We start from the raw sequence: 25489 nt of genomic DNA on the forward strand, positions 1-25489 counted from the left end.
CTCAAGAAAGCTTCTTTTTCTCTACTTCCCACCACCTTGTGCAAGTGTTCTTGCGTTGCTACTTCACTTTTTGGTAAGTATTCCATCTAAACTCAAGGGTTATTCCATAATTTCATAACACTCTTGGATCATTGACTCATATCTTAACGCCAAAAATCGTTCTTAGGATCATCCAAGTCTTCACGTGTTCATCAAGTGCTCTTGACTTGATATTCCTTAACTTCAACCTTCCACTCTTCAAGTCATCACTCAAGGTGAGTTCATACCCCTACATTTTCTAGTTTTCTTCAGTTTTCAGGGGGGGAATATAAGTTAAAACACCAAAACATATTCAAAACTCAACTTGATAGCTTACAACAGAAAAGTTGTGATCTGTTCACGAACTGTTTTACCCAACTTATGGTGATTTTTACAAAACTGCCTATCACTGCAGCAACAAAATCAGACCAGGTTGTGAAAATGAACATTTTCACACTAGTTTGAGACCACCAAAAATTATGGGAAAATTTATGAACACAGTAGACACTTTTTCCAAATACTCAGAGTTTGCAGATTCAGTTTTCGACTTACGATGATTTTTCTATAATTACTCAAAAACAGTGACAGTTAAGGGTAAAACTGCCAAATACATATTTAAGAGTTATTCACACCTTGTAACATGTTGAGCAAGGTGTGTAAGATTTACACTTAGTATTTCCAATGTCCTTTATTTGAAATACATATACATGCGTAACAAGGTTCCATACCATCATGCAACACTTTTGATAAACTATAATAGGTATAGTTTTGAATACTTCATTTAACAAAGAAAACAATAACATTATCGATTTACAAAACGAACTTTCACTACACACTACGTGAACTCGTTAATGAATATTTGTGAGACATTCTCCTTCGGGGTACTCTAAGTACCACATAAAAGTTCTTTAGTTATAATCAGAATCTCCTGGAGTGAGAACGTGATAGTTGTGTATAGATCTATACTGGGTCCGACAAACCCGCACCTGAGCTGCTTGCAACAGCTATACCGGCAGGTCTGTGGTGACAAGTGTCATAAATTTCCGACGCCTGAAGAACGTCGCATTCAAGGCCATCTAGTCTTTAGTATGATTATAACATCTCGCATGGAATATTAACACAGCATACAATTCACGGAAATTCTAAGGCTTTATACAAAGGAGTTTTATTTAAATATAAAACACACACATAAGTATGACGATTTACTTACACATACTAGGCCTTGTTTCAATTCAGTTTACAACAAATCTTTTAGAAAATATTGGATTTTCTGGAAACAAACTTGTAACAAACGTTAAAGAAACAACATTCATTTTTATAAAATACTTATGAACTCATCAGCTTTATGCTGATACTCTCTTTTCAAAACAACTTGTATTCTCAGGTAATCAGTAATATAGGTAACCGCAAGATTTCTGAAGTCAAGACGCTAAGGCGTAGATTCTTTTGCTACATTTTATCATCATATGTAATTTAATTGGAAACATGTATTTTTGGAACATGTATTTTGGAAACAATGTAATCTTTTTAAATTATATCTATGATGGTTGTGTTTTACTTTCTTCACTATGGTTATGATACTGAGCATGACGTCATCCGCCCCCGAACGTTTCCGCCGTTCTGGTTTGGGGGTGTGACAGATTGGTATCAGAGCTTTGTTTATAGTGAACTAATTATATCGAACCACGTAAGCTATACAAACTATAAATACAACGGGACAAAATTCTCTGACGTAGCTTTTCAAAAATACTTTAAAATAAAAATTTATATTTTTATAAAAGTATTCGCACAATCGCACATACTAATTCAGTATCATAATGACAATAACATAAAAGTATCAAGACCAGTTGAACACCATGATTCAACTTCGGGGTATGTAGTCAGATCTTGGATGAATATAGCCTGATCAATTATATTTAGCCAAGGTAGGACCATTGTATGCCGAAGAAGGATCATGGTGAGCAACAATCTGCAACTTACTAAAGATTCCAAGAATCAAACTTAAAAATACTATAGGAGTATTTTAACACAAAAAGCCGTAATCACAACTTCGACAACTAACTTCTTGTTCCCAAAGTTTTCTCGCGACATTCCTCCTTATCCCCATTCTCATACAGGTACGATGGCAGAATTCCACTTACCAGGTGATCCCTATTTTCCCAACCAAGGGAATGCCGGTTGGATTGTGGAAGACCCAGAGGAAGAACCCGAAGAAGAGCCAATGGAGGACGAGGAACCCATGGAAGAAGAAGAATCCGTAGACGGTAAAGAGGAAGAAGACTCAGACGGAACCGACTCCGAACCCGAAGTTTACAATCCACACCCTGCCCCTATTCCTCCGCAACACTTCCAGGGCCCGACGCCCCAATGGGCTGAAACTATACATTGATGGAGCCGAGAGCAAGGTCAACGACCTCCCTATGGCATGCAACGAGGTTTCTACGATCTCAGCAGATGAGGCTCAGCCGACCGAGCTCTCCCTGTCATAGTTCACCGTGTCACACGCCCCGAAGAGCAAACAAGAGTTAACACCCGACACCTCATGGAAGTTGGTGCCACCAGCCAAGTCAACTCCGTTCGCATTTGCCGTTTGGACAATGAACACGATCGAACTCGAGACCGCACCGAGCTTCTTCGACGGGAAATGGCCGCGACCCGAGCCGAAGTGCAAGAACTCCGAGAACACCGAGCCACTTTTGAAGGACGCCTGGCCGAAGCAGAGAGTCAAGCGGCGGAATCCAGGGCTGAAATTAGGAACTTCATGTCTACACTTCGTGATCCTCAGAGCTTCAACCACCGCAAGTAGTGTTTGCACTGCTCGCTTTAGTTTAACCTAGTTTGCGGATAAATATTGCTATCATTTTCTAGTATTTTATGTCCGATCTCGCGATTTAAGTGTTTTCACTTCCGGGATCAGTTAGGCGGTCAAAATTTCCCATACATTGATGTAGCATAGACCCCTGGTAGGGTCAAATTTTCCCAAGTATTGTATACTAAGTTATATCAATGATATTGACACACTAATTGTTTTATTGGGAACACTACATCAAATTCATAACATGAACTATTTTCAGATAAAAATTTATTGGTGACCAACCTATGATCGCCCGAGGTATAAATCAAAGTTATATGTAATTGAGACCATGTCGACCTAGAAATGGTGGTTCCGCCTTGGATCCTGTTCCTTGTTTGGTTGTGGGCCCAGGGCAGACCCATTAGATTCGAAAGTTTATTTAATCTTAATTACATGTAAATATTATATATCAAGTGATTGTTGGTTGGACCCGGTATGGATACTATCACAGACATTTATCGAAATTCATGAAGTCTTTATTTCATTGTTTATAGACTTCTAGTATGAATGAATTCTTACAACATTCTTACAAGTCGGAATCATGATGCATATAAAGAACTAATAATGTTTAGTTTAACACTCGACTTGTATCAAAGACTTATTGTCTTTTCATTCTTGATTATGGCAGAAAATGCCACCTCGTAGAAATCCTAGACGCAGCGACGCAGCTGAGACTGCATCACCCCCACCACCACCTCCTCAGTTCGACCCAGCCATGTTCCAGGCTGCGGTGGCGGCCGCAGTGGCAGCTGTGATAGCCCAAATCAACCCCAGTAATTCAGGAGGTGCAGGCAGTGGTGCCTCGAATTCTAATAACGGGGACGACCAGGGACGCTCGAGAGAGTGTACCTACAAAGACTTTACTAACGCCAAGCCCAAAACATTCAATGGAAGCGGAGGTGTCATAGCGTTGCTACAATGGTTCGAGAAAACCGAGACCATTTTCGAAATATGTGCATGCCCTGAAGCAAGCAAGGTCAAATTTGCTTCATGCACATTCTCCGAAAAAGCCCTCACCTGGTGGAAGGGTCACGTCAAGGCACTAACGCTCCCGGTGGCTAATGCGATAACATGGGAAGATCTGAAAACCATGTTAATGAAGGAGTACTGCCCCAGGGGTGAGATACAGAAGCTGGAAGAAGAATTTTGGGGTCTTAAAATGACAGGCTCTGACATCCTGTCGTACACCTCAAGGTTCAGCGATCTAGCCATGCTGTGTCACGGGATGGTTCCTACTGAAATCAAGAAGGTGGAAAGATATGTATGGGGATTATCTCAACAACTCCAAGGACACGTATTGGCCTCAAAGCCAACTACCTTCGACAGTGCCAAGGAACTGGCACAACAACTCATCGACCATAACGCCATCCATGGCACTGTAACGACCACCTCCGAGCAAGCAAAAGGGGGAAACAACAAAAGAAAATTCTGGAATAAGAAAAAGGGCCAGCCTACTCAAGACCCTGCCAAGAAACAACAAGTGGTTGCAGTGCACGCCGCCACAACCACTGCCAACCCCACTCCGATAAGGCAATACGCCGGGAACCTGCCCAAGTGCAATAAATGCAGCTACCACCACAACGGTGCATGCCGTGAAATGCATTGCACCAACTGTAACAAAAAGGGGCACACCGCCCGATTTTGTAGAACTCCAGCCCAACCGAACGCACAAGCTGCCAACGCAGGAGTAAGCCGAACCTGTTATGGATGTGGAGAAGCAGGACACCTCAAACGTAACTGCCCGAAGGCAAGAAACCCCAACCCCGGCGAAGTGGGAAGAGTTCTGTCGATAGGTCATGAGGAAGCCGTCGCAGATCCAACTGTGGTTACCAGTATGTTTCCCCTCAACAATACCTACGCATGCATTCTTTTCGATAATGGCGCGGAGAAAAGCTTCGTGAGCCACCAATTTAAACGCTTGCTTAATCAAACACCACAAACACTAAAAGACACATTCACCGTAGAAATGGCTAACGGAAAAACAGAGAACACTAACGATATTTACACCGGGTGTACCCTCACCTTAAATAATCACTCTTTCCAAATCGACCTTATGCCGGTCACCATAAAAAATTTTGACGTTATCATTGGCATGGATTGGTTATGCCCTCACCATGCGGAAATCCTATGTCACGAAAAGGCTGTTCGCCTTAATCTGCCAAGTGGCGAAGCTCTCGTCGTTTATGGCGACAAACCTAGCTCAAACTTTCAGATCATCTCTTGTATTAAGGCTTAAAAGTATCTCCGCAAGGAGTACCACGCCTTCCTAGCCCACGTCGTAGATAAGGGTCAAGGAATGAAAGACATCAAGGACATTCTGGAGGTCTGCAATTTCCCCGATGTATTCCCGGAAGGCCTTCCAGGAGTGCCCCCTCCTCGACAAGTCGAATTCCGAATCGACTTAATTCCCGGAGCTACCCCTGTAGCCAAATCGCCATACCGTCTAGCCCCAGCCGAGATGCATGAACTGTCCAGTCAACTGAACGAACTACTGAGCAAAGGCTTCATTAGACCAAGCTTCTCGCCTTGGGGAGCACCGGTTTTGTTCGTTAAGAAGAAGGACAGATCGTTCCGTATGTGCATTGACTACCGCGAATTAAACAAACTCACCATCAAAAACCGATACCCTTTGCCTCGAATCGATGACCGCTTCGACCAACTACAAGGAGCAAGTTTCTTCTCGAAGATTGACCTTAGATCTGGATACCATCAACTACGAGTTCAAGAGGAGGATATTCCCAAGACAGCGTTCAGAACGCGCTATGGTCACTACGAATTTGTAGTGATGCCTTTCGGCTTAACAAATGCACCCGCAGCGTTTATGGACCTGATGAATCGGGTGTGTCGACCTTACTTAGACAAGTTCGTAATTGTTTTCATCGACGATATACTAGTCTACTCTGGAAGTAAGGAAGAACACAACCAGCATTTACGTCGAGTCCTGGAGACGCTGAGGGCGGAGAAATTGTACGCAAAGTTTTCAAAGTGTGAGTTCTGGATTCGAGAGGTGAATTTCCTCGAGCATGTAGTCAGCAAGTAAGGAATCCATGTGGACCCTTCAAAGATCAAGGCGATTGAAAGTTGGGCAGCACCAAGAACACCCACGGAGATCCGATAATTTTTAGGGCTCGCCGGTTACTATCGGAGATTCATTCAAAACTTCTCCAAAATCGCAAAACCACTCACCACCCTGACTCAAAAAGGAGTGACATTCGTCTGGGGAGATAAGCAAGAGGCTGCATTCCAAACACTAAAACGAACTCTATGCAGTGCTCCGATCTTGTCCCTACCAGATGGAACCGAAGACTTTGTGGTTTACTGCGATGCATCAAACCAAGGTCTAGGGTGTGTGTTAATGCAACGAGGAAAAGTCATTGCCTACACCTCAAGACAACCGAAGACGCATGAGGTAAACTACACGACGCACGACCTTGAATTAGGAGCAGTAGTTTTCGCCCTAAAAATCTGGAGGCATTACCTTTACGGCACCAAGTGCACCATCTTCACCGATCACAAAATCCTCCAGCATATCCTCAATCAGAAGGAACTCAACATGAGACAAAGGCGATGGTGGAATTACTAAACGATTATGAATGCGAGATTCGTTATCACCCCGGAAAGGCCAACGTGGTTGCAGACGCTTTAAGAAGAAAGGAGTACTCGGGCCGCCGAGTAAAGGCATTAACCATGACCATCCACTCACACCTGTCCGCACAAATCAAGGAAGCTCAGGAAGAAGCCTTGAAGCCAGAGAACGTGACAGGTGAAGCATTGAGAGGAATGGACAAAAATCTTGAAGTCAGGGATGACGGAGTTCGTTGTCTCATGAACCGGATCTGGACACCAAAATTTGGTGGATTCAGGGACGTTGTCATGAGCGAAGCTCATAAAACTCGCTACTCCGTGCATCCCGGCTCAGACAAGATGTACTTAGACCTCAAGAAGATGTATTGGTGGCCGAACATGAAAGCTGAAATAGCTACCTTTGTGGGCAAGTGCCTGACTTGCGCCAAAGTTAAGGTAGAATATCAAAAGCACTCAGGACTACTTCAATAACCAGAGATACCTGAGTGGAAGTGGGAGCGGATTACGATGGATTTCATTACCAAGTTACCTAATACCGCGGGTGGACTTGACACCATTTGGGTGATCGTCGACAGATTGACCAAATCCGCACACTTCCTACCAATAAAGGAAACAGACAAAATGGAGAAGCTGACAAGGATCTACATTAGAGAAATAGTGCGCCTTCACGGAGTACCGATATCCATTATCTCCGACAGAGATAGTAGGTTCACGTCACGATTCTGGCAGTCACTACAGAAAGCTATGGGAACTAGGCTGGACATGAGTACAGCCTACCACCCACAGACTGACGGTCAGAGTGAAAGAACCATTCAGACGTTAGAGGACATGCTAAGGGCTTGTGTGATAGACTTTGGTAAAGCTTGGGATACTCATTTACCTCTTATTGAGTTTTCCTACAATAATAGTTATCACACTAGCATCAAAGTTGCTCCGTTCGAAGCCCTCTACGGCCGTAAGTGCAGATCACCCCTGTGCTGGTCCGAGATGGGCGATACATAACTAGCAAAAGGACAAGTCCCTAACAGCGCACTCACTGGCCCGGAGATCATAAGGGAAACAACCGAGAAGATCGTCCAAATTTGAGAGCGAATGAAGGCTTCGCAAGACCGACAAAAGAGCTATGCGGATAAGAGACGAAAACCTTTGGAGTTCCAAGTTGGAGATCGAGTACTTCTGAAAGTATCACCTTGGAAGGGATTAATACGTTTTGGGAAACGTGGGAAATTAAATCTAAGGTATATCGGGTCATTCAAAATCCTCGCCAGGATTGGCCCGGTGGCATACAAGCTACGATTGCCTCAGGAACTCAACAACGTCCATCCTACCTTTCATGTGTCAAACCTGAAGAAATGTTTGTCTGATGAGACCCTCGTCATTCCATTGGAAGAAATTGAGATCAACGAGAACCTCCACTTTGTAGAGGAACCTGTTGAAATCATGGACCGAGAGGTCAAATCGACGAAACAAAGCCGCATTCCCATCGTAAAGGTCCGGTGGAACGCCAAGCGAGGACCCGAGTTTACTTGGGAACGTGAGGACCAAATGAAGCAAAAATACCCACATCTATTCCCCGACCCTTGAAGTCCCACTCAAAATGCAAATTTCGGGACGAAATTCCTTCTAACGGGGGGATAATGTGACAACCGCCAAATTCAAGTCAAAGTCAACAAGTCAAACCGGTCAAACTTAACTAGTACTTGTATGTTAAAAAGTTATTCTATGTATAAAAATGTGCATTTGTATGTCAAAAATTCAAGTGTCTCGAAGAATCTATGTGTTAACAATGTAAAAACCCTAAAAAGGGAGTTAAACGCATCAAAACACGACTAAGGACCCTTTCGGGGACTTAAAACGATCATTAACGAAGCATAACAGGGTTCACGAACCTTGCATTACGAGATTATACGATAATAATGGCTAAGGTTAAATCTCTCCCAAATCTCTCCAAGTATGTGGAATCTCTCCCAAATCTCTCTAAGTATGTGAAATCTCTCCAAGTATGTGAAATCTCTCCCAAATCTCTCCAAGTATGTGAAATCTCTCCCAAATCTCTCTAAGTATGTGAAACCCAAATCCATATTTTACCATTTTAAAACCCCAGAACTCTTATTTTAATTATTTTTTCAAGTATTTATTAATTAAAATGGCTTAGTTTACCAAGTGGGTCAAGTGTGCCCACTTGCCCTTCCATGTGTCATCCTCTCATTTGCCACCTTATCCACATCACACAAACTAAGGCACACATCACTTCAAACTCTCAAGTTGCTCCAGCAACCTTCTATATAAAGAAATCCCTAGAGGATTTCTTGATTTACTTGCTTATTTCAAACATACACACACTTCTCATACCACCTCAAGAAAGCTTCTTTTTCTCTACTTCCCACCACCTTGTGCAAGTGTTCTTGCGTTGCTACTTCACTTTTTGGTAAGTATTCCATCTAAACTCAAGTGTTATTCCATAATTTCATAACACTCTTGGATCATTGACTCATATCTTAACGCCAAAAATCGTTCTTAGGATCATCCAAGTATTCACGTGTTCATCAAGTGCTCTTAACTTGATATTCCTTAACTTCAACCTTCCACTCTTCAAGTCATCACTCAAGGTGAGTTCATACCCCTACATTTTCTAGTTTTCTTTAGTTTTCAGGGGGGAATACAAGTTAAAACACCAAAACATATTCAAAACTCAACTTGATAGCTTACAACAGAAACGTTGTGATCTGTTCATGAACTGTTTTACCCAACTTAAACTTAATATTTTTCAAAAATGTATAATATGCAAGTAGTTCAAGTTTATACCTTTAAAATGAGTACTTTCACATCTCCATACGATTTTTCTACAATTTATGGTGATTTTTACAAAACTGCCTATCACTGCAGCAACAAAATCAGACCAGGTTGTGAAAATGAACATTTTCACACTAGTTTGAGACCACCAAAAATTATGGGAAAATTTATGAACACAGTAGATACTTTTTCCAAATACTCAGAGTTTGCAGATTCAGTTTTTGACTTACGATGATTTTTCTATAATTACTCAAAAACAGTGACAGTTAAGGGTAAAACTGTCAAATACATATTTAAGAGTTATTCACACCTTGTAACATGTTGAGCAAGGTGTGTAAGATTTACTCTTAGTATTTCCAATGTCCTTTATTTGAAATACATATACATGCGTAACAAGGTTCCATACCATCATGCAACACATTTGATAAACTATAATGGGTATAGTTTTGAACACTTCATTTAACAAAGAAAACAATAACATTATCGATTTACAAAACGAACTTTCACTACACACTACGTGAACTCGTTAATGAATATTTGTGAGACATTCTCCTTCGGGGTACTCTAAGTACCACAGAAAAGTTCTTTAGTTATAATCAGAATCTCCTGGAGTGAGAACGTGATAGTTGTGTATAGATCTATACTGGGTCCGACAAACCCGCACCTGAGCTGCTTGCAACAGCTAGACCGGCAGGTCTGTGGTAACAAGTGTCATATCTTTTCGACGCCTGAAGAACGTCTCATTCAAGGCCATCTAGTCTTTAGTATGATTATAACATCTCGCATGGAATATTAACACAGCATACAATTCACGGAAATTCTAAGGCTTTATACAAAGGAGTTTTATTTAAATATAAAACACACACATAAGTATGACGATTTACTTACACATACTAGGCCTTGTTTCAATTCAGTTTACAACAAATCTTTTAGAAAATATTGGATTTTCTGGAAACAAACTTGTAACAAACGTTAAAGAAACAACATTTATTTTTATAAAATACTTATGAACTCACCAGCTTTATGCTGATACTCTCTTTTCAAAACAACTTGTATTCTCAGGTAATCAGTAATATAGGTAACCGCAAGATTTCTGAAGTCAAGACGCTAAGGCGTAGATTCTTTTGCTACATTTTATCATCATATGTAATTTAATTGGAAACATGTATTTTTGGAACATGTATTTTGGAAACAATGTAATCTTTTTAAATTATATCTATGATGGTTGTGTTTTACTTTCTTCACTATGGTTATGATACTGATCATGACGTCATCCGCCCCCAAACGTTTCCGCCGTTCTGGTTTGGGGGTGTTACATTTTAGTATGGTGATGACAAGAGGTTCCGATTGAGGCACTGGGGATCCTGATAGATTCAGATTGAGCGATGATGAGATTCGGGGTTGATCTATGCTCAGGTGATTGCGAAAGTCAGGGAGGCGATTCCAGAGTTGTTCAGGTCTATCTAGACCACCATGATCGAGCTATTTGATAAGCACCATGCCACTATTGCTAAGACTGATGTTGTTGCAGCCACTGCAACCGTTGTTGAGGTTGGACATCATGGATGTAACGACCCAAAAATCAAGGGTACAAATTTCATTTTTAATATAGTCAAAACATAGATATCATTTATTCCAAACATCCAAAACATCGTTAATTAAAACATTTATCAGAGTTCATCCGAAAATCATTCAATGCGGAAAACATGGGTGTGTGCACTGCGATCAATCCGTGCCCTTCCTTTCCAAACTGATGATACCTGAAACAATAAACAAAACTGTAAGCACGAAGATTAGGCCCCGTTTGATAGTTGCTGACTGAGAAAGTGCTGACTGGGAAAGGTCTGTCTGGATAAGAAATCTTGACTGAGTAAGAAATCCTATTGTTTGATTGTACATCTGACTGAATGTGGTGAGTGATGAAAAATGACCATTTTACTCTGCTGTTATATATAGTGATGGGTTAAGTTGTTGAATAATTATAAAAACATACATATTATCATACAAAATGTAAATTACACACAAATAAAAAATGTCGTACAAAATGTAAATTAAACATAAATCATTTAATATCCAAATAAAAACATAATGAAATTTAAAATAACATAATAATTTAATGTAAAGTAGGTGAAAGTAGTCGATTTGCAATCTGATCACGCAAAACACGCATATATTCAACGGCTTTTGGACCCCATTCTATGCCTTGTATGTTTTCTCTATCAATTCCCCCACCTTGGACGTCAGGAGTAACCATAGTGTCCTCCTCAAAATTTCTAAACAAGTCATCTTCTATATTGTATTTCCTTATAAAATTATGAACCGCGACACAAACAATGACTATGTCTCTTTGCACTGTAAAAGGATAAGGAGCCATTTGTTTTAAGATTGGGAATCCCGCCTTCAATACACCATAAGCACGCTCAATAACATTTCTAAGTTGTGCATGAGCATAATTGAACCTTTCTTCTCTAGTTAAAGGTCTGCCTCTTCGAAAATCGGCTAACCAATACCTAGTATTGCGGTATGGAGCCATAAACCCACGAGTGTTTGTATATGCGACATCACAAAGGTAATATTTATCTGTAAATGAATGTGACATATTATATAATGACACATATTATATAAAGAAGATAGATAATAAAAATTATATAAAGATTATAAACCTGGTGGAGGAAATGGAAATCCAGAAGTCGAATTGAATGCAACTTCTTTCAAAACTCTTGAATCATGTGCTATACCCTCCCATCCAGCCTAAACAAAGGTGAATATCATATCAAAATCACAAATTCATATTACATTTTGAAAACATTCTCCTTTTCCTCTTCCTCTATAACGAGTTTGTTGATCAACGGGTACAACCACATGGACAAGAGTTCCATCTAATGCACCTATTGCTCCGGAAAAAATATTTTTTAACCGTCTATGTCGTTCCGAGTTATGTCTTGTTGGATTAGGAGTTGTTGGTACTATAATTTCTTTTGCAAAACACATCATTGCTGTTAGGACCTCGTGAAAACATTGATGAATCGTTTGTGTGGAGTGATGAAATCTTCCCTTAACCGTGCGAAAACGTTCAATATGTCCTATAACATGTAAGAATATAGTCATCTTTTCTTCAATGCTTATTGTCCTACTAGCTTGCAACCAATTTTTTTGGGTAAAGTGGTTGCATAATAAAGCAAATGCCTCTTGTGTAAGACGCATCATATCGAAACATTGTGTAGGGTCTCCGTACATCAAATCTTACGTATACGCATACCCGCTTGAATCGTTATCTCTAATTCTATGAATTCTAATTAGCCTGCGCCGGTTTGACCTCAACCAATAAAACACAAGTAAAAGAAAAGCTACAACTTCACCATCGGAAACCATACTTGACCTGTTACAAACAATTAGGTAACATGTTAAAGTAACAAAAGTCATATAACAAACGTCATATAACAAAAAACTAGTAAATAACAAAAGTCATATTCAATATCCAAATATCATCCAAAGTAACCAAAGTTACATAACAAAAAAAAACTAGTACACATCATCCAAAAAAGTCATCAAACATAGGATCCAAAAGTCATGCAAATAACAAAAAGTCACGCAACAAAAAACTAGTAAACATTATCAAAGGTAACCATACTTCCTACCCGCACCCATTAGCAAAAGAGCGGTCTTGTGTCTTTCATCTTCTTCTCCCCATTCCATTTTGTTTAATTTCTCCATACACGCATCAACATCCTTATACATTTCACTTTTTTCAATTCTTTCTGTTTTTTCCACTAACGATCTTGCAAGCTTGACAATCTCCTCTTCAACTTCTAATGCCCTTGCATCTCTCTTTTTTCCACCAACTCTTTTGTTTCCACCAACTTCCGTATTTTTTGAACGCCCCGAAGATTCTTCACTTGCACCTACGTGTTGTGTTGAGGTTTCCATTGGAACATCATCATCAAAATCATGGGCACTAAACTCTTCTACAGTACGAGGGAGTATAGAAGATGGCCCCCAACTTTGAAAGCCGGTTGAGGTCGACCCTTCAAATAGTTGGGTGCAAAGATCAGGAAACAGCAGGGGTTTAGTTTTCAATGACAACACGAACTTGTTCAACTGTTTACAATTTTTATAAATATTAGTATTTTTTATAAAAATCATTATAATAGTATTTGTTATAGAAATATTATCTTCCCCTCTTCCTTCCATTGTTCATCAGTCAGGTTAAATTTATTTTTTATAGGGTCATATATATTGCCGGTTTTGTTTTTCAGTTTCACCCAAGCAACATACTTTGATTTGTAGTAGTCAAAGTGGTTTCTCATTTTCTTCTGATCAACCTCTTTACCATGTTCATTCATCAATTTTTCGTGTACTATCTTCCATGAACTAGCCTTAAGCCCAGAACCCTCACGACCATTAGTGGTTAGTTCATGGATACATGCATCAAGAAAAGTTTTGTCCTCGCTTTCATTCCAAACCAACATCCTAAAACATTAATATTTAAAGTAATTTATCATAAGTTTTATTAAGATAAACAAAAAAAAAATCCAGCTTTCATAGCTTATAAACAAAAAAAAAATCACAACATTGCCAACATAGCTTGTACACAAAAAAAGATTTCAAATTTTGTTCCAAACCAATATTGCCATCATAACTTTTATAATTCATAGCTTATAAACAAAAAAAGTGTGATTTTTGATTTCATAGCTTATACACAACCAAGTTTCAGATTTCATAACATTATAGCAACATGAATTTCTGATTTCATAACAAATTTAAGATTTCATAACATTAGACCAAGAACAATTTTTGATTTCAAAACCAATTTTTGATTTCTGATTTCACAAAAAGGGCAACAACTCAAAACAATAATTGCAATCTACTCATCATTTATTACGTATATAATGTTATGAATGAGTCATTTGATGCATCATCAACACTGTACACATGATTCTTCTTCAGTTGTTTCTATGCAATTTGATACAGGAAAGCTGCAACTTTGTGAACAACAATGGCAGACAAGAAATAAAAGCCTAGCTGCAATTTGATACAGGTAATTTCATAGATTATGCAATGAAAAAAATTATGGTTTCATAATCTATACATACATTATACACAATTAAGATTTCAAAGATTATACACAATTTTTTTTCTGATTTCATACACTATACACAATTAAGATTTTAGAGATTATACAAGCAGGAGAAGATGTTATACCCTAGCATTTTCGGATTTCATAAACTATTTAAGAGATTTTCGAATTTTGCTTACCTGTGTTGAAGATTATAGCCGGAGAAGATGGGACGATTCTGGCCGGAGAAGATGGACGAAGCTTGGACGGAAGGAGGGCAGCTTTCCGGCTGAAGGAAGAAGACGGCGATTGAAGGAAGAAGTTGGTGATCTTGCGCTGATTGAAACCTGTCGAAGGGAGAAGAATAGCTGCCACTTTACTTTTTAGGTCACGAAGGGAACAATAGACAGGGGGTAGGGTGGTCTTTTTTCCCAGTCAGATGCATCTCCCAAGCTGACCTATTCAGCCGATTGACCCAGACCTGCTGACCGAAACAACACATTTCAGACAACATCCGGCTGACCGAGTCAGCCAGAATCGCTGACTCAGACGGGTCAGCCTGGTTTCAAACAGCCCCTTAGTGAGTTTTCCAGAGCATACCCCACACAATCCACATAACCACATAATCCACATCATCTATAACAACTACATAAACCATATCAATCATATAACCATGCATATAAACATATACGGATGTTGTGGGCTCGTCCCCAGGGTCTTACTCCAGGATGCCATGGGCTTCCCACATGGTCTTACACCTAAGTGCCATGGGCTCTCCCATGGTCTTTAATAGGAAATCCATGGGCTCTCCACATGGTCTTACATCCAGGTGCCATGGGCTCTCCCATGGTCTTCCATGCAAGTATCACAAAGACAACTAGCATACCACATAATCACTAGCATACCACCTATACATGCATACCAAACATATCAATAGTGAATCTACATTAACATTACAACATAGTAGGAAAGCCATGGGCTCTCCACATGGTCTTACATCCAGGTGCCATGGGCTCTCCCATGGTCTTCCATACAAACATACCACATATACCACTAGAATACTTTGTATCACATAACCAGCTAACATGCCACATAATAAAACTTCAGCTAGTGTAACACATATCATAAAATGGGTCGGCCTTGGTGCCTTAGACCCATTGGTATGGTGAGGAGACTCACTTGGCAGTACTGAAGTCCTGCGGATGCAACTCCAGCTCCTGGTTGACAGATTCCCGAACTGCCAACATCAAACAATACCCAATTAACAATTGGGTTCCAACACATATCCATAAGCCCATACTTGGGGTAAAAGGCTACTTTACCCCTATCTTAGCTTGATTCAAGCCCAAGGCCCAATCCAAAGGCCCAAAAGTTAAAGTATGAATCAAAGCCCAACATATGGTCCAATTTTCCAAATTGGGCCCAAACCTTTACATGGTCTTATTCTGAGGCCTAACCATTTAGTTCAGTCCAAACATTTAGCATTTCTAATGGCCTAATATCTCATAATCATGAAGGCCCAATTATGGCCCACCTATGGCCTAATTTTCCAAATTGGGCCCAACCCCTCATATGGGCCTTACCCTAAAGCCCATCCAATTATTCTAGTCTATATGATTGTTCTTGAATGGCCCATTATTGGCCTGATCACCAAAGCCCAATGGAAAGGCCCAACTTAAGGCCCAAGTGAAATTAGGGTTTTCACATAAAATGACGATTAGGGTTAAGTGTTTCTTACTTAACCCATTAAGGACTTAATCCATTATGTCCAGTATTGCCTTAAGTTAATTTGCAAATGATTATTAATTAACATTTTCACTCTAATAAATAATTCCAGTGCGGGTCCCGATTAAGTCCAAGCCCATAGTTCCAAAATTAGGGTTTTCCAAACCCTAATTAGGGTTTCCAACCCAATCATAGCCCAATAGGCCCAAAACTAAGTCTTTGGATCAATTAGGGTTTCATTAGGCCCATTAGGGTTTCACTAGGCCCATTAGGGTTCCGCTAGTCGGGCACCACCCACTACCACCTCGGGTAGTGGTGGTCAACGGCGGCGGCTACCACCTCGCGGGCGGTGGTTAGGGTTCTATTTCAATCAAGTCCAAGCATCCCAAAAGCAATCCAAACACAAACTAAGCATACCGCCACCCAACACGGCGGCCAGTGGCGGCAGGAGGCGGCAGCCACCACGTCACGGTGGTGGTTTGAATTTTTCTTTAATTATTTCGTTACAAATTACAACATACAAAGCAAATCCCAATAACACACACACACACTAAGCTAAACACACACACACACACAGCCATCCTAGTGATGGCCGGCGGTGGCACACGGTGGCAGCCACCATGGTTGGCCGCCATGGTGGTTCCCTTACAGCTTCCGACCTACAGAAAACGCACACATACTCCAAACAAGAGGTCGGGCCCCAAGAAAAATATGTACCCACACAACCACCAAGCGGCGGCATAAGGCAGCCGACGGTCGGTCCTTGCGGTTCACAGCCTTGCTGGTGGCTTGAAGCAACACGGCGGCAGCGGCGTCGACTGGCTGTTGTGGGACGACGACAGAAAAAGAGAGGAAGAGAAAGGAGTATGATGGAGAGGTGGCAGCGATGCTCATTGTTTCGCCGGTAGTCCTCGTTATCGCCGACAGCAGAGCACGACTATGGTGTGGCTGGAACGTAGCATCACGAACGGAGAAGAGGCAGAGACGGCGAGCGACAGCAACATCAACCTGATGAACTCGGGTCATTGCTGTCGTCGGCAACGGAGAAACAATGGAGCTGAACGACGACCCACAGTGATGGAAAGGGTTTCGGCCGATAACGACGTTTGCTCGGAGGAGTAACTGGTCGGAGGAACGTGAGCAATGGCGATGCCGGCTGGAGAGTGGAGGGTGTAAGTGGGCGGCTGCTATTGTTCAATTAGGGTTAGGGTTAAGGTAATGTAACAGGAGGAAAGAATACGTCGGGTTTAAATCCCGCTCCAATCAAACCTTTGCATAATTTACAAGTCTAGTCCCTCCCCATAGGATCCTTTCAAATTTAATCCAATATTTACCCATTTAGCCCCTGATTCCATAAATCGTTACAATATAAATCCAAAATTTACATTTTATCCCTTGCTTCCATAATTCCTTTCATATTGAGTCCTAATTGTTACCAAGTAGCCCCTGTGTTCATAATTATTTACAACCTGAATCCGGATTTTACACTTTTAACCCCCAATCTCTAAAATTATGACAATTAACTCCTCAAGACCAACCCTTGGTATATAATTATTGATTTTAGGGCTACTATTCGTTCATTAATTTGTTTATTTATTTATTTAATAACCGGGGTGTTACAATTGAGGAGGGTTGATGCAGTACCAGGAGTTCAGTAACACGAAGCTCCCATAATTTGATGGGGTCAAGGACCTGATTGTGGCTATGAGGTGGATCTCTGATGTTGAGGGTTGTTTCTTTACTTGTTTGTGCACTAAGAATCTGAAGGTCAAGTTTGCATTGAACCTTCTTCGTTGGGGAGCGAAAGATTGGCGGCAGTTAGCAACTCAGGCTTGTTCTCCTTGTAACATCCCAAAATTCTAGACCACAAATTCCATTTTTGATATAACGATTCATAAAACAATTTATAGAAAACATCATCAAGTTATTTCATTTTATAAAACCCATAGATCATATGTCTCAAAAGCATGTCATAAGATAGTAATAATGTCAGAGTACAAATCCCAAGAATCTCATATGCGGAAAATCGTGTGTGTAATGCGTTGCTACCTTGCCGGCTCCTTTCCCTTCGAAGAAGAAGGACCTGAAACAAAAACTGAAAACCGTAAGCACAAAGCTTAGTGAGTTCCCCCAACATACCACATACCATACATAACATATACTGTCTAAAATATATGGGTACTAGCTACCCCTTCGGTCTCTTTCAACCAGTAACTGCCTAGCATATCAGGGTGCTGGCCTACCCTTTCGGTCCTATCGACCGGTACCTCACGCTAGCATATCAGGGTGTTGGCCTACCCCTTCGGTCCTTTCAACCAGTACCTCGCCTAACATATCAGGGTGCTGGCCTACCCCTTCGGTCCTTTCGACCAGTACCGGGGACTATTTCACCCCTACTTATGCCACATAGCATCCTAGTGCATAAACATATAAGTCATCTACTACTTAGCTTATTCGGGTGATGGCATACCCCTTCGGCCCTATCGACTGGTATTGGGGTCTATCTTACCCCTCCTACCACTATCACATAACATCATAGCATACTAGCACATAAAGCATAACAGATAGTGACATACCAGATAATTATCACAAAGACAATCATATATATTATAACTCTTACTAGTGGACCGGCATTGGTGCCTTCGACCGACTTCTATTGGAAGGTAACTCACCTCAATGTCGCGTAGTAGCTGAACTATCCTCGGCTCTGGGATCAAATCCTCTCAAACTCCTACACATAACAATCTCCTTTAATTACTCTTTCATACTCATAACCCCTTTAAGGGTCAACTCTAGTCAATGGTCAAAGTCAAAGTCAAAGTTAACATTCTGGTTAAAGTCAACATCCTAGTTGACTCAACTTGCTGAGTTGGTCCATCAACTCATCGAGTTCCATGATCCATAAAACCCTGAAATCTCGATCCTACTCATCGAGTTCTTTCATGAACTCATCGAGTTCCATGATTCATAAAACTCTGGAAACCTCGATCCTACCCGTCGAGTTCTTTCATAAACTCATCGAGTTCTTCCTCATAACATAGTCGGGACTTTTTACTCACAACTCGTCGAGATCCTCCTTGAACTCGTCGAGTTCTCCTTCTTACAGAGTCGGGACATTTTTCTCACAGCTCGCCGAGTTCCTCCTTGAACTCGTTGAGTTCTTCAATCTTCATAACATAGCCGGGACCTTTTACTCACAACTCGCCGAGTCCTTCCTTGAACTCGTCGAGTTCCTCAATCTTCATAACCTAAAACCAGTGTTGTAAAAATTGATCTAGGCGGCCGATTAAACGGGGATTAATCGCTAGGTGGTCTTCAACCGAATAGGATTAAGGCTAATCGGTCGGCTTAATCGGTTTTGGTCAAATGGGGTCAAAGTCGGAGCTAGACGGTTCTAATCGGTCCTAGGCGGTCGTAATCGGTCCTAGGCGGTTAAATCGACCAAATTATCAAATTTTCAAATTTTTAAATATTAAACCAAAATTTTCAAAATTTCAAAAGTTTATAGTATTTCAATGTTCAACTAATATATAAAAAAAATTCAAAAAAAAAAGTTACAAGTTTTTCTCCAAAATTTTCGAACATTTCTATGTTTTCAAATATATAAATACCCAAATTTACTTCTTTTCTTAAGATATATTAAAATTTAAATAACTTTTCTTATTAATTGGATGATTAATTGTTGTGCTTGTTAAACTTATTATTAAACTTTTATGCTTATTTATTTATATTATTACAATTAAAGTTAGATTTATAAATTTTTGAATAATTTTCTTTATAATTAATGGTCTCCGATTAATCCCTCGATTAATCCCCGCCTAACCGATTAATCCCTAGACCCCAGTCCACCGACTAGTTAACGTTTAACGTTTTCTGCAACCTTGCCTAAAACCATGGCCAAATCGCTGAGTCGTCTCCTAGACTCAACGAGTTTACTCAGTAACAGAAAAGGTTGGGGGGAGCACGACCCAACTCGCTGAGTTGTATGAACAACTCGTCGAGTCCCCCATCCTATATCTATTAAGCCACTTTCTGTTGGGCTTAATGCATCCAAGTCATAGATCTGGTTGCCTAGGGTCGATATATCACGTAAAGTTTCTAACTTAACGTCCATGCATGGGTTATTTAGCTCAAAAGGCCCTAAAAAGTGGTTCACAAGTTGCATGGGACTCCCATGGCCATAAAGTTGGCACATTTATGCCATGGAGTCCCTCAAGGGCTCTAGATCTGAAGTCATGACTCCAAAACATGCTTGCATCCATGAATGGTCCCAAAATAGGCTCCTTAAAGCCCTAAACTACTCCATGAAGAGATCTAGTAAATGAATAGGTAAGGTATAGACTTTATACATCAATAAGGCTGCTTTGACAACGAAATATCTGGATCCAAGGCTTCTTCCTTCAACCAAGCACTTCTAGCTTCCACTCCTTCAAGGAAATACCAAAGAATCACTCTCTTTTCACTCACACACACTCAAAAGGATCAAGATCATGAATTAGGTTTTACTAGACTGAGGGAGGCGATGATGGAGGTCACAATTAAGTGTTAAGGTCCTTAAATAGGGTGCAAACCATGAAAATTAGGGTTTCAATCTGGCAGCCCTACTCGTCGAGTTGAGGCTTCTCGACTCGTCGAGTAGACTTCAAGTCCTGCGTCCAAAAATTCGTTTCTACTCGACGAGTTTAGGGCCTCCAACTCATCGAGTCCCTTTGCGAAAATGAATAACTTGGCTTAAAATACATACCAGGATTCGGGCGTTACGCTCCTATAAAGAAAGTCATTGTGACATGGGAGAAGTTTTTAGAGATGTTTCGAGCTGAGTATGTTCCATTGCTGGAGAGGGAGAGGTTAGCAGAGGAGTATTTGTCGCTAAATCAGACGATATAATCGGTAGCAGAGATCTTCAAGATAAGATGTATCTCACAAGGTGAGATATTCGATACATCCCGGATGCAGATAAGATGTATATCGATCTCAAGAAGCTTTATTGGTGGCCCAACATGAAGGCAAATATTGCCATCCATGTCAGTAAATGCTTGACTTACTCCAAAGTCGAGGTTGAGTACAAGAAGTCGTCTGGTATGCTACAACAACTTTCAATCCCAGAGTGGAAGTGGGAATAGATAACCATGGACTTCATAACAAAGTTGCCAAAGACATCAAGTGGTTTCGACACCATATGGGTAGTGGTTGACCATTTAACAAAGTCCGCCCACTTCTTAATCATCAAAGAAACTGACAAGATAGAGAAATTCACCAGAACCTATCTTAGAGAAATAGTCAGGCTGCATGGTGTGCCAATATATATTATCTCGGACCCAGATAGCAGATTTGCTTCCAGATTTTGGCAATAATTGCAGAGGTCCCTAAGAACCAAACTACACATGAGTACTGTATATCATCTGCAGACAGATGGCTAGAGCGAAGGAATGACTATAGATCTGTAACATCCCAAAAATTACAAGGTAAAAATTTTGTTTTTAATTCGATCAAAACACTAGTTATATTTCAGCCAACATCCATTATCCTTTTTATAATTATTCAAAAGTATTTCAATAGAAAACAATTATCATAGTACAATCCCAAAATCATCATAAGGCATAAACATGGGTGGATGCGTTGCGATCAAGTCGGACCCTTCCCTTTTGAACCGAAAGTACCTGAAAACATAACCATAAAACCGTAAGCACAAAACTTAGTGAGTTCCCTAAAATACCACATACCAAAACATACAAATGCCATGGGATACCCCCATGGTCTTTCCTTGCAATGCCGAGGGCCAAATCCCGGTTTTACATAATAGTTCCATGGGATACCCCCATGGTCTTTCATACAATTGCTAAGGGCCAGATCCTAGTCTTTCATGCAAGCATCATAGAGACAACTAGCATTCCACATAACAAGTAATGGGTCAGCATTGGTGCCTTCAACCCATGGATTTAGTGAGAAAAACTCACCTCAGTCCGTTGATAACCAAATAGATGCCCGAGTCGCTGAACCAGATAAGCCCGCACCAACTAACAATAAATACAACTATAATCAATAATCAGCCCGGTAACCCAAAATCCAAGGCCCACTCCATCATCCAACTTCATAAAGGGTAAGAGACCATTTTACCCTTTTCTTACTTGGCCCAAAACCAAAGCCCAAATCAATAATAATAAAAGCAAAACCATCATGGACCTACTTCCAAGAAAACTCTTAGTCTATCCATGACCCAAAGTCAGAATTCCAATGGCCCAACAAGGCCCAAACCTTAAAAAGGCCCAAAAAGACATACTAGGGAGTACGCCCCATGTACACACCCTCGAAGCATAATATACAAGCTGATAATGCATGAAACCTTCATTACGCTGCATACTTCCTGCGTACGCCCAACGTACTCATCAGGGGCCCAAAACTCCAAAATAAGTTCTTAATGGATAAGAAAATGACTTTCAAACTCAGATATGACCCTAATGAGATGTCTTAACACGTAAAGTTGGCAACTTTACTCCTTTGCATGGCCTAATGGAACCAAAACTGAATAAAATCCATAGAAAACACCCAAATTCATGCATGGTCCAAAATAATCCATCAAGATGACATTTTTATGAACAAGGGACCTCCCAAAGGCCAAGATCCAACATTTTAAGCTCTTGGAGTAGCTCATACTCACAAGGATGACTATAAGGACCAAAATGAACCCAAAATACTCCTTAAACTAGATCTAACACCTAGAGTCATCAAGATAGAAACTTTATACCTCCAAAAGGTAGATCAAGATGCAACAAGCCTGAATCTAAAAGCTCAAAAACCACTCAAATGGGGTCTAGGGTTTCATTTCTAGGATTTAGAGGGATGGAGGCTGAAGATAATTGGGTTTGGTTGTCACTTAAGGAGCTTAAATAGGGTCCAAGACCCTAAATTAGGGTTTGGGTCTGACTAGAGTACGTCATGCGTAATTCTGGTATGCCCAGTGTACACCAAAGAACTGTTGGATTTAGTGACTAAGCCCATAACTATAATTGGTATGTACTTGACTCGAGAGTAACATGGTCCATTTGGGTTGCATGGCACCGGAACAGTTTGTAAGGATGGACTTTTGAGAAGAGGATATTTATGATTTATTAATATATTATAAGTTCTAATATATTAATATGAAATCATATTATTTAATTAGTATTGATCAAGAATTAGTTTGGAATTAATTTTGTGATCAAAAGAGACTTGTTAAATAAATGGGGATTGATTGTGTAAATCATTCATTCTTATATAGTGGGCTTATGATCCATAATCCATTATGTTGGGCTAAACCCATGTGGTGACCCATGGATACTCCATGGAGGTTTTAACCCATGGAGCACGAGGGATATGGAAGGTCATTAGGGTTTACATGGTGTAACCCTAGCTTGTCACACTATATAAAGAACCCCATAGCTACAAAAATTGTCACTTAAGTGAAAAGGAAAGAGGGATAGCCAATTTTGTGAGTGCAAGTATACTTCTCTATAGTTCTTCCAATTGTTGGTGGTGTTGTGTGAAGCATTTGAGGCATCACACTTGGGGTGCTAGGCTCTTAAAGGCTTAAGGAATCAAGCTACAAGAAACGTTATGTCATTCTAATAGATTTTTGTATTACATATACTTCATGTTATGCTAGTTAAGATGGGAAAATGAAAGTTTGCATGTATAATAGAGAAAACATAGATCCAAGGTTTCTAGGGTTTCATGCACACGTTAGGAGTGTTAGAATGCTCAAAACCATTCAAGAACACCCGCAATGCATCTTCTTAGTACGCCCATCGTACACCTACATACTCCCCGCGTAATGGACTTAACACTAGTACGCCTAGCGTACACTTATGTACGCCCCGCTTACTAGGTTTAACCTTATAACCACCAACCTTCCGAAAGCCATAACTTCTCCGTTATAAGTTCGTTTTCGACGATCCTTATATCCACGGAAAGCTAACAAGAAGCTCTACACTTATATCAACTCATCCTTACCTTAAAACTTCCCAAACAAAATGTTGGATTAGTGTCTAAGTCTGTAACTATATTTAGTATGTGCTTGACACTGTTGTAGCATGGTCCTTTTGGGTTGCCTTCACCAAAGAAACTTGACAGGATGATTTATGGAGAGAGAGAGGATATTATGGTTTATTATTATATTATAAGAATAATATATTAAAAGAGAAATCATATTGTTTTAATTAATACTGGTGAAGAATTAATTAAGAATTAATTATGTGGCTAAAAGAGATTAACTAATTAAAGGGGACTGGTATTGCAAATTATAAGATAATTGAATTTGGGTTGTGGATCCTTATGGATATAAGGGGGGGGGGGAGAAATTAGGGTGGAAGCCCACCTTGAAATCGTCCAAGCCTTATTCCAGAAGATTCATTGGACTGCTTAAGGCTTAAGTTATCCAATTAGGGTTTTGGTCGAAACACTAGCAGCTCAAGTATATAAGGATCCCTAGGGCTACAGAATTCGGCTACCAGAAACCCTAAGAAGTTCTTAGAGCCGAAATTATGCCTCCATCCCCTCTTTTCTAGATCATCTTCTTGCCTTGGTGTTTGTAAGCCATAGAGGTATTACACTTGTGATACTAGGCCCTCAAAGCTTGAAGATTCTTGCAACAATCAAGAGGTAAACATCTAAACCTGTTTTATATGTATTTTGAATTTGATATGCTAGATCTAGGGTTTACAAGCTTTGGATAAATTTGCATGTACAATAGAGAAACCTAGATCCAAAGCTTTAGGGTTTTGCGTGTGCACATAGGAATGTTCTTTTGCTCAAAACCTATCAGTGGTATTAGAGCCAGGTTTGGTTTCTATTGTATTTGATGCATTGTGTGTTTATTCATTACTTAAAATCGAGTTTTATGCCTTCTTCCTGATAGACTCGTCGAGTCCCAAAGTGAACTCGGCGAGTTCTGTAAGGGACTCGGCGAGTCGGAGAGTCAGACAGACGGAATTTTTTTCTTATTTTGACTTAGGATAGTTACCATAATTGTTTTTAATTAATAAAATCTGAATTTTATTGATTCTATGTGATTATCTTTGTTAAAATAAAAGATATTTATCAATTAATTAGATAATTATTACCTTATTTGATAAATCTTAATTATTTGAATTATTTGATCAATTATCTTGCATGAAATTGGATTAGGTCAAAATTAGATAATCACCAATTAATTGTTTAATTATATTATTTGAATTTTGATCTTGATAGTTTTGAAATGTTTCAAAACTTGCCCTCAAGTTTTGGAATTTAAATTTTTGATTAAAAAGTTTAATTTTGTAATATTTAAATTCTAAACCCTAGAATTTTACAAGTTTAAAATTCACCCCTATACTATTATAATATTATAAGAATAATTATTATATATGTATAAGATAAATGCTAGTCTTATCGTTAGAAGGCCTCATTCACGAAGCCGATCTATAAGGGGGGTATAAGGTTGC

At 40.0% G+C, this 25489-nt stretch overlaps 1 protein-coding gene across 1 annotated transcript; it reads right to left on the bottom strand.

Moving 5' to 3' along the window:
- Positions 1-11363: 11363 nt before the first annotated feature.
- LOC145110834 (uncharacterized) lies at positions 11364-12244 on the bottom strand. The gene is made up of 3 exons (XM_079047146.1): positions 12047-12244; positions 11914-12001; positions 11364-11830 (listed from the first exon to the last, which is right to left on the bottom strand). The coding sequence occupies exons 1-3, from the start codon at positions 12242-12244 to the stop codon at positions 11364-11366; spliced, it is 753 nt and encodes a 250-aa protein (XP_078903272.1).
- Positions 12245-25489: the final 13245 nt, after the last annotated feature.

The sequence above is a fragment of the Lactuca virosa genome, chromosome 1, assembly GCF_052849685.1.
Source record: "Lactuca virosa cultivar CGN04683 chromosome 1, Lactuca_virosa_CGN04683_v6, whole genome shotgun sequence".
Taxonomy (NCBI): domain Eukaryota; kingdom Viridiplantae; phylum Streptophyta; class Magnoliopsida; order Asterales; family Asteraceae; genus Lactuca; species Lactuca virosa.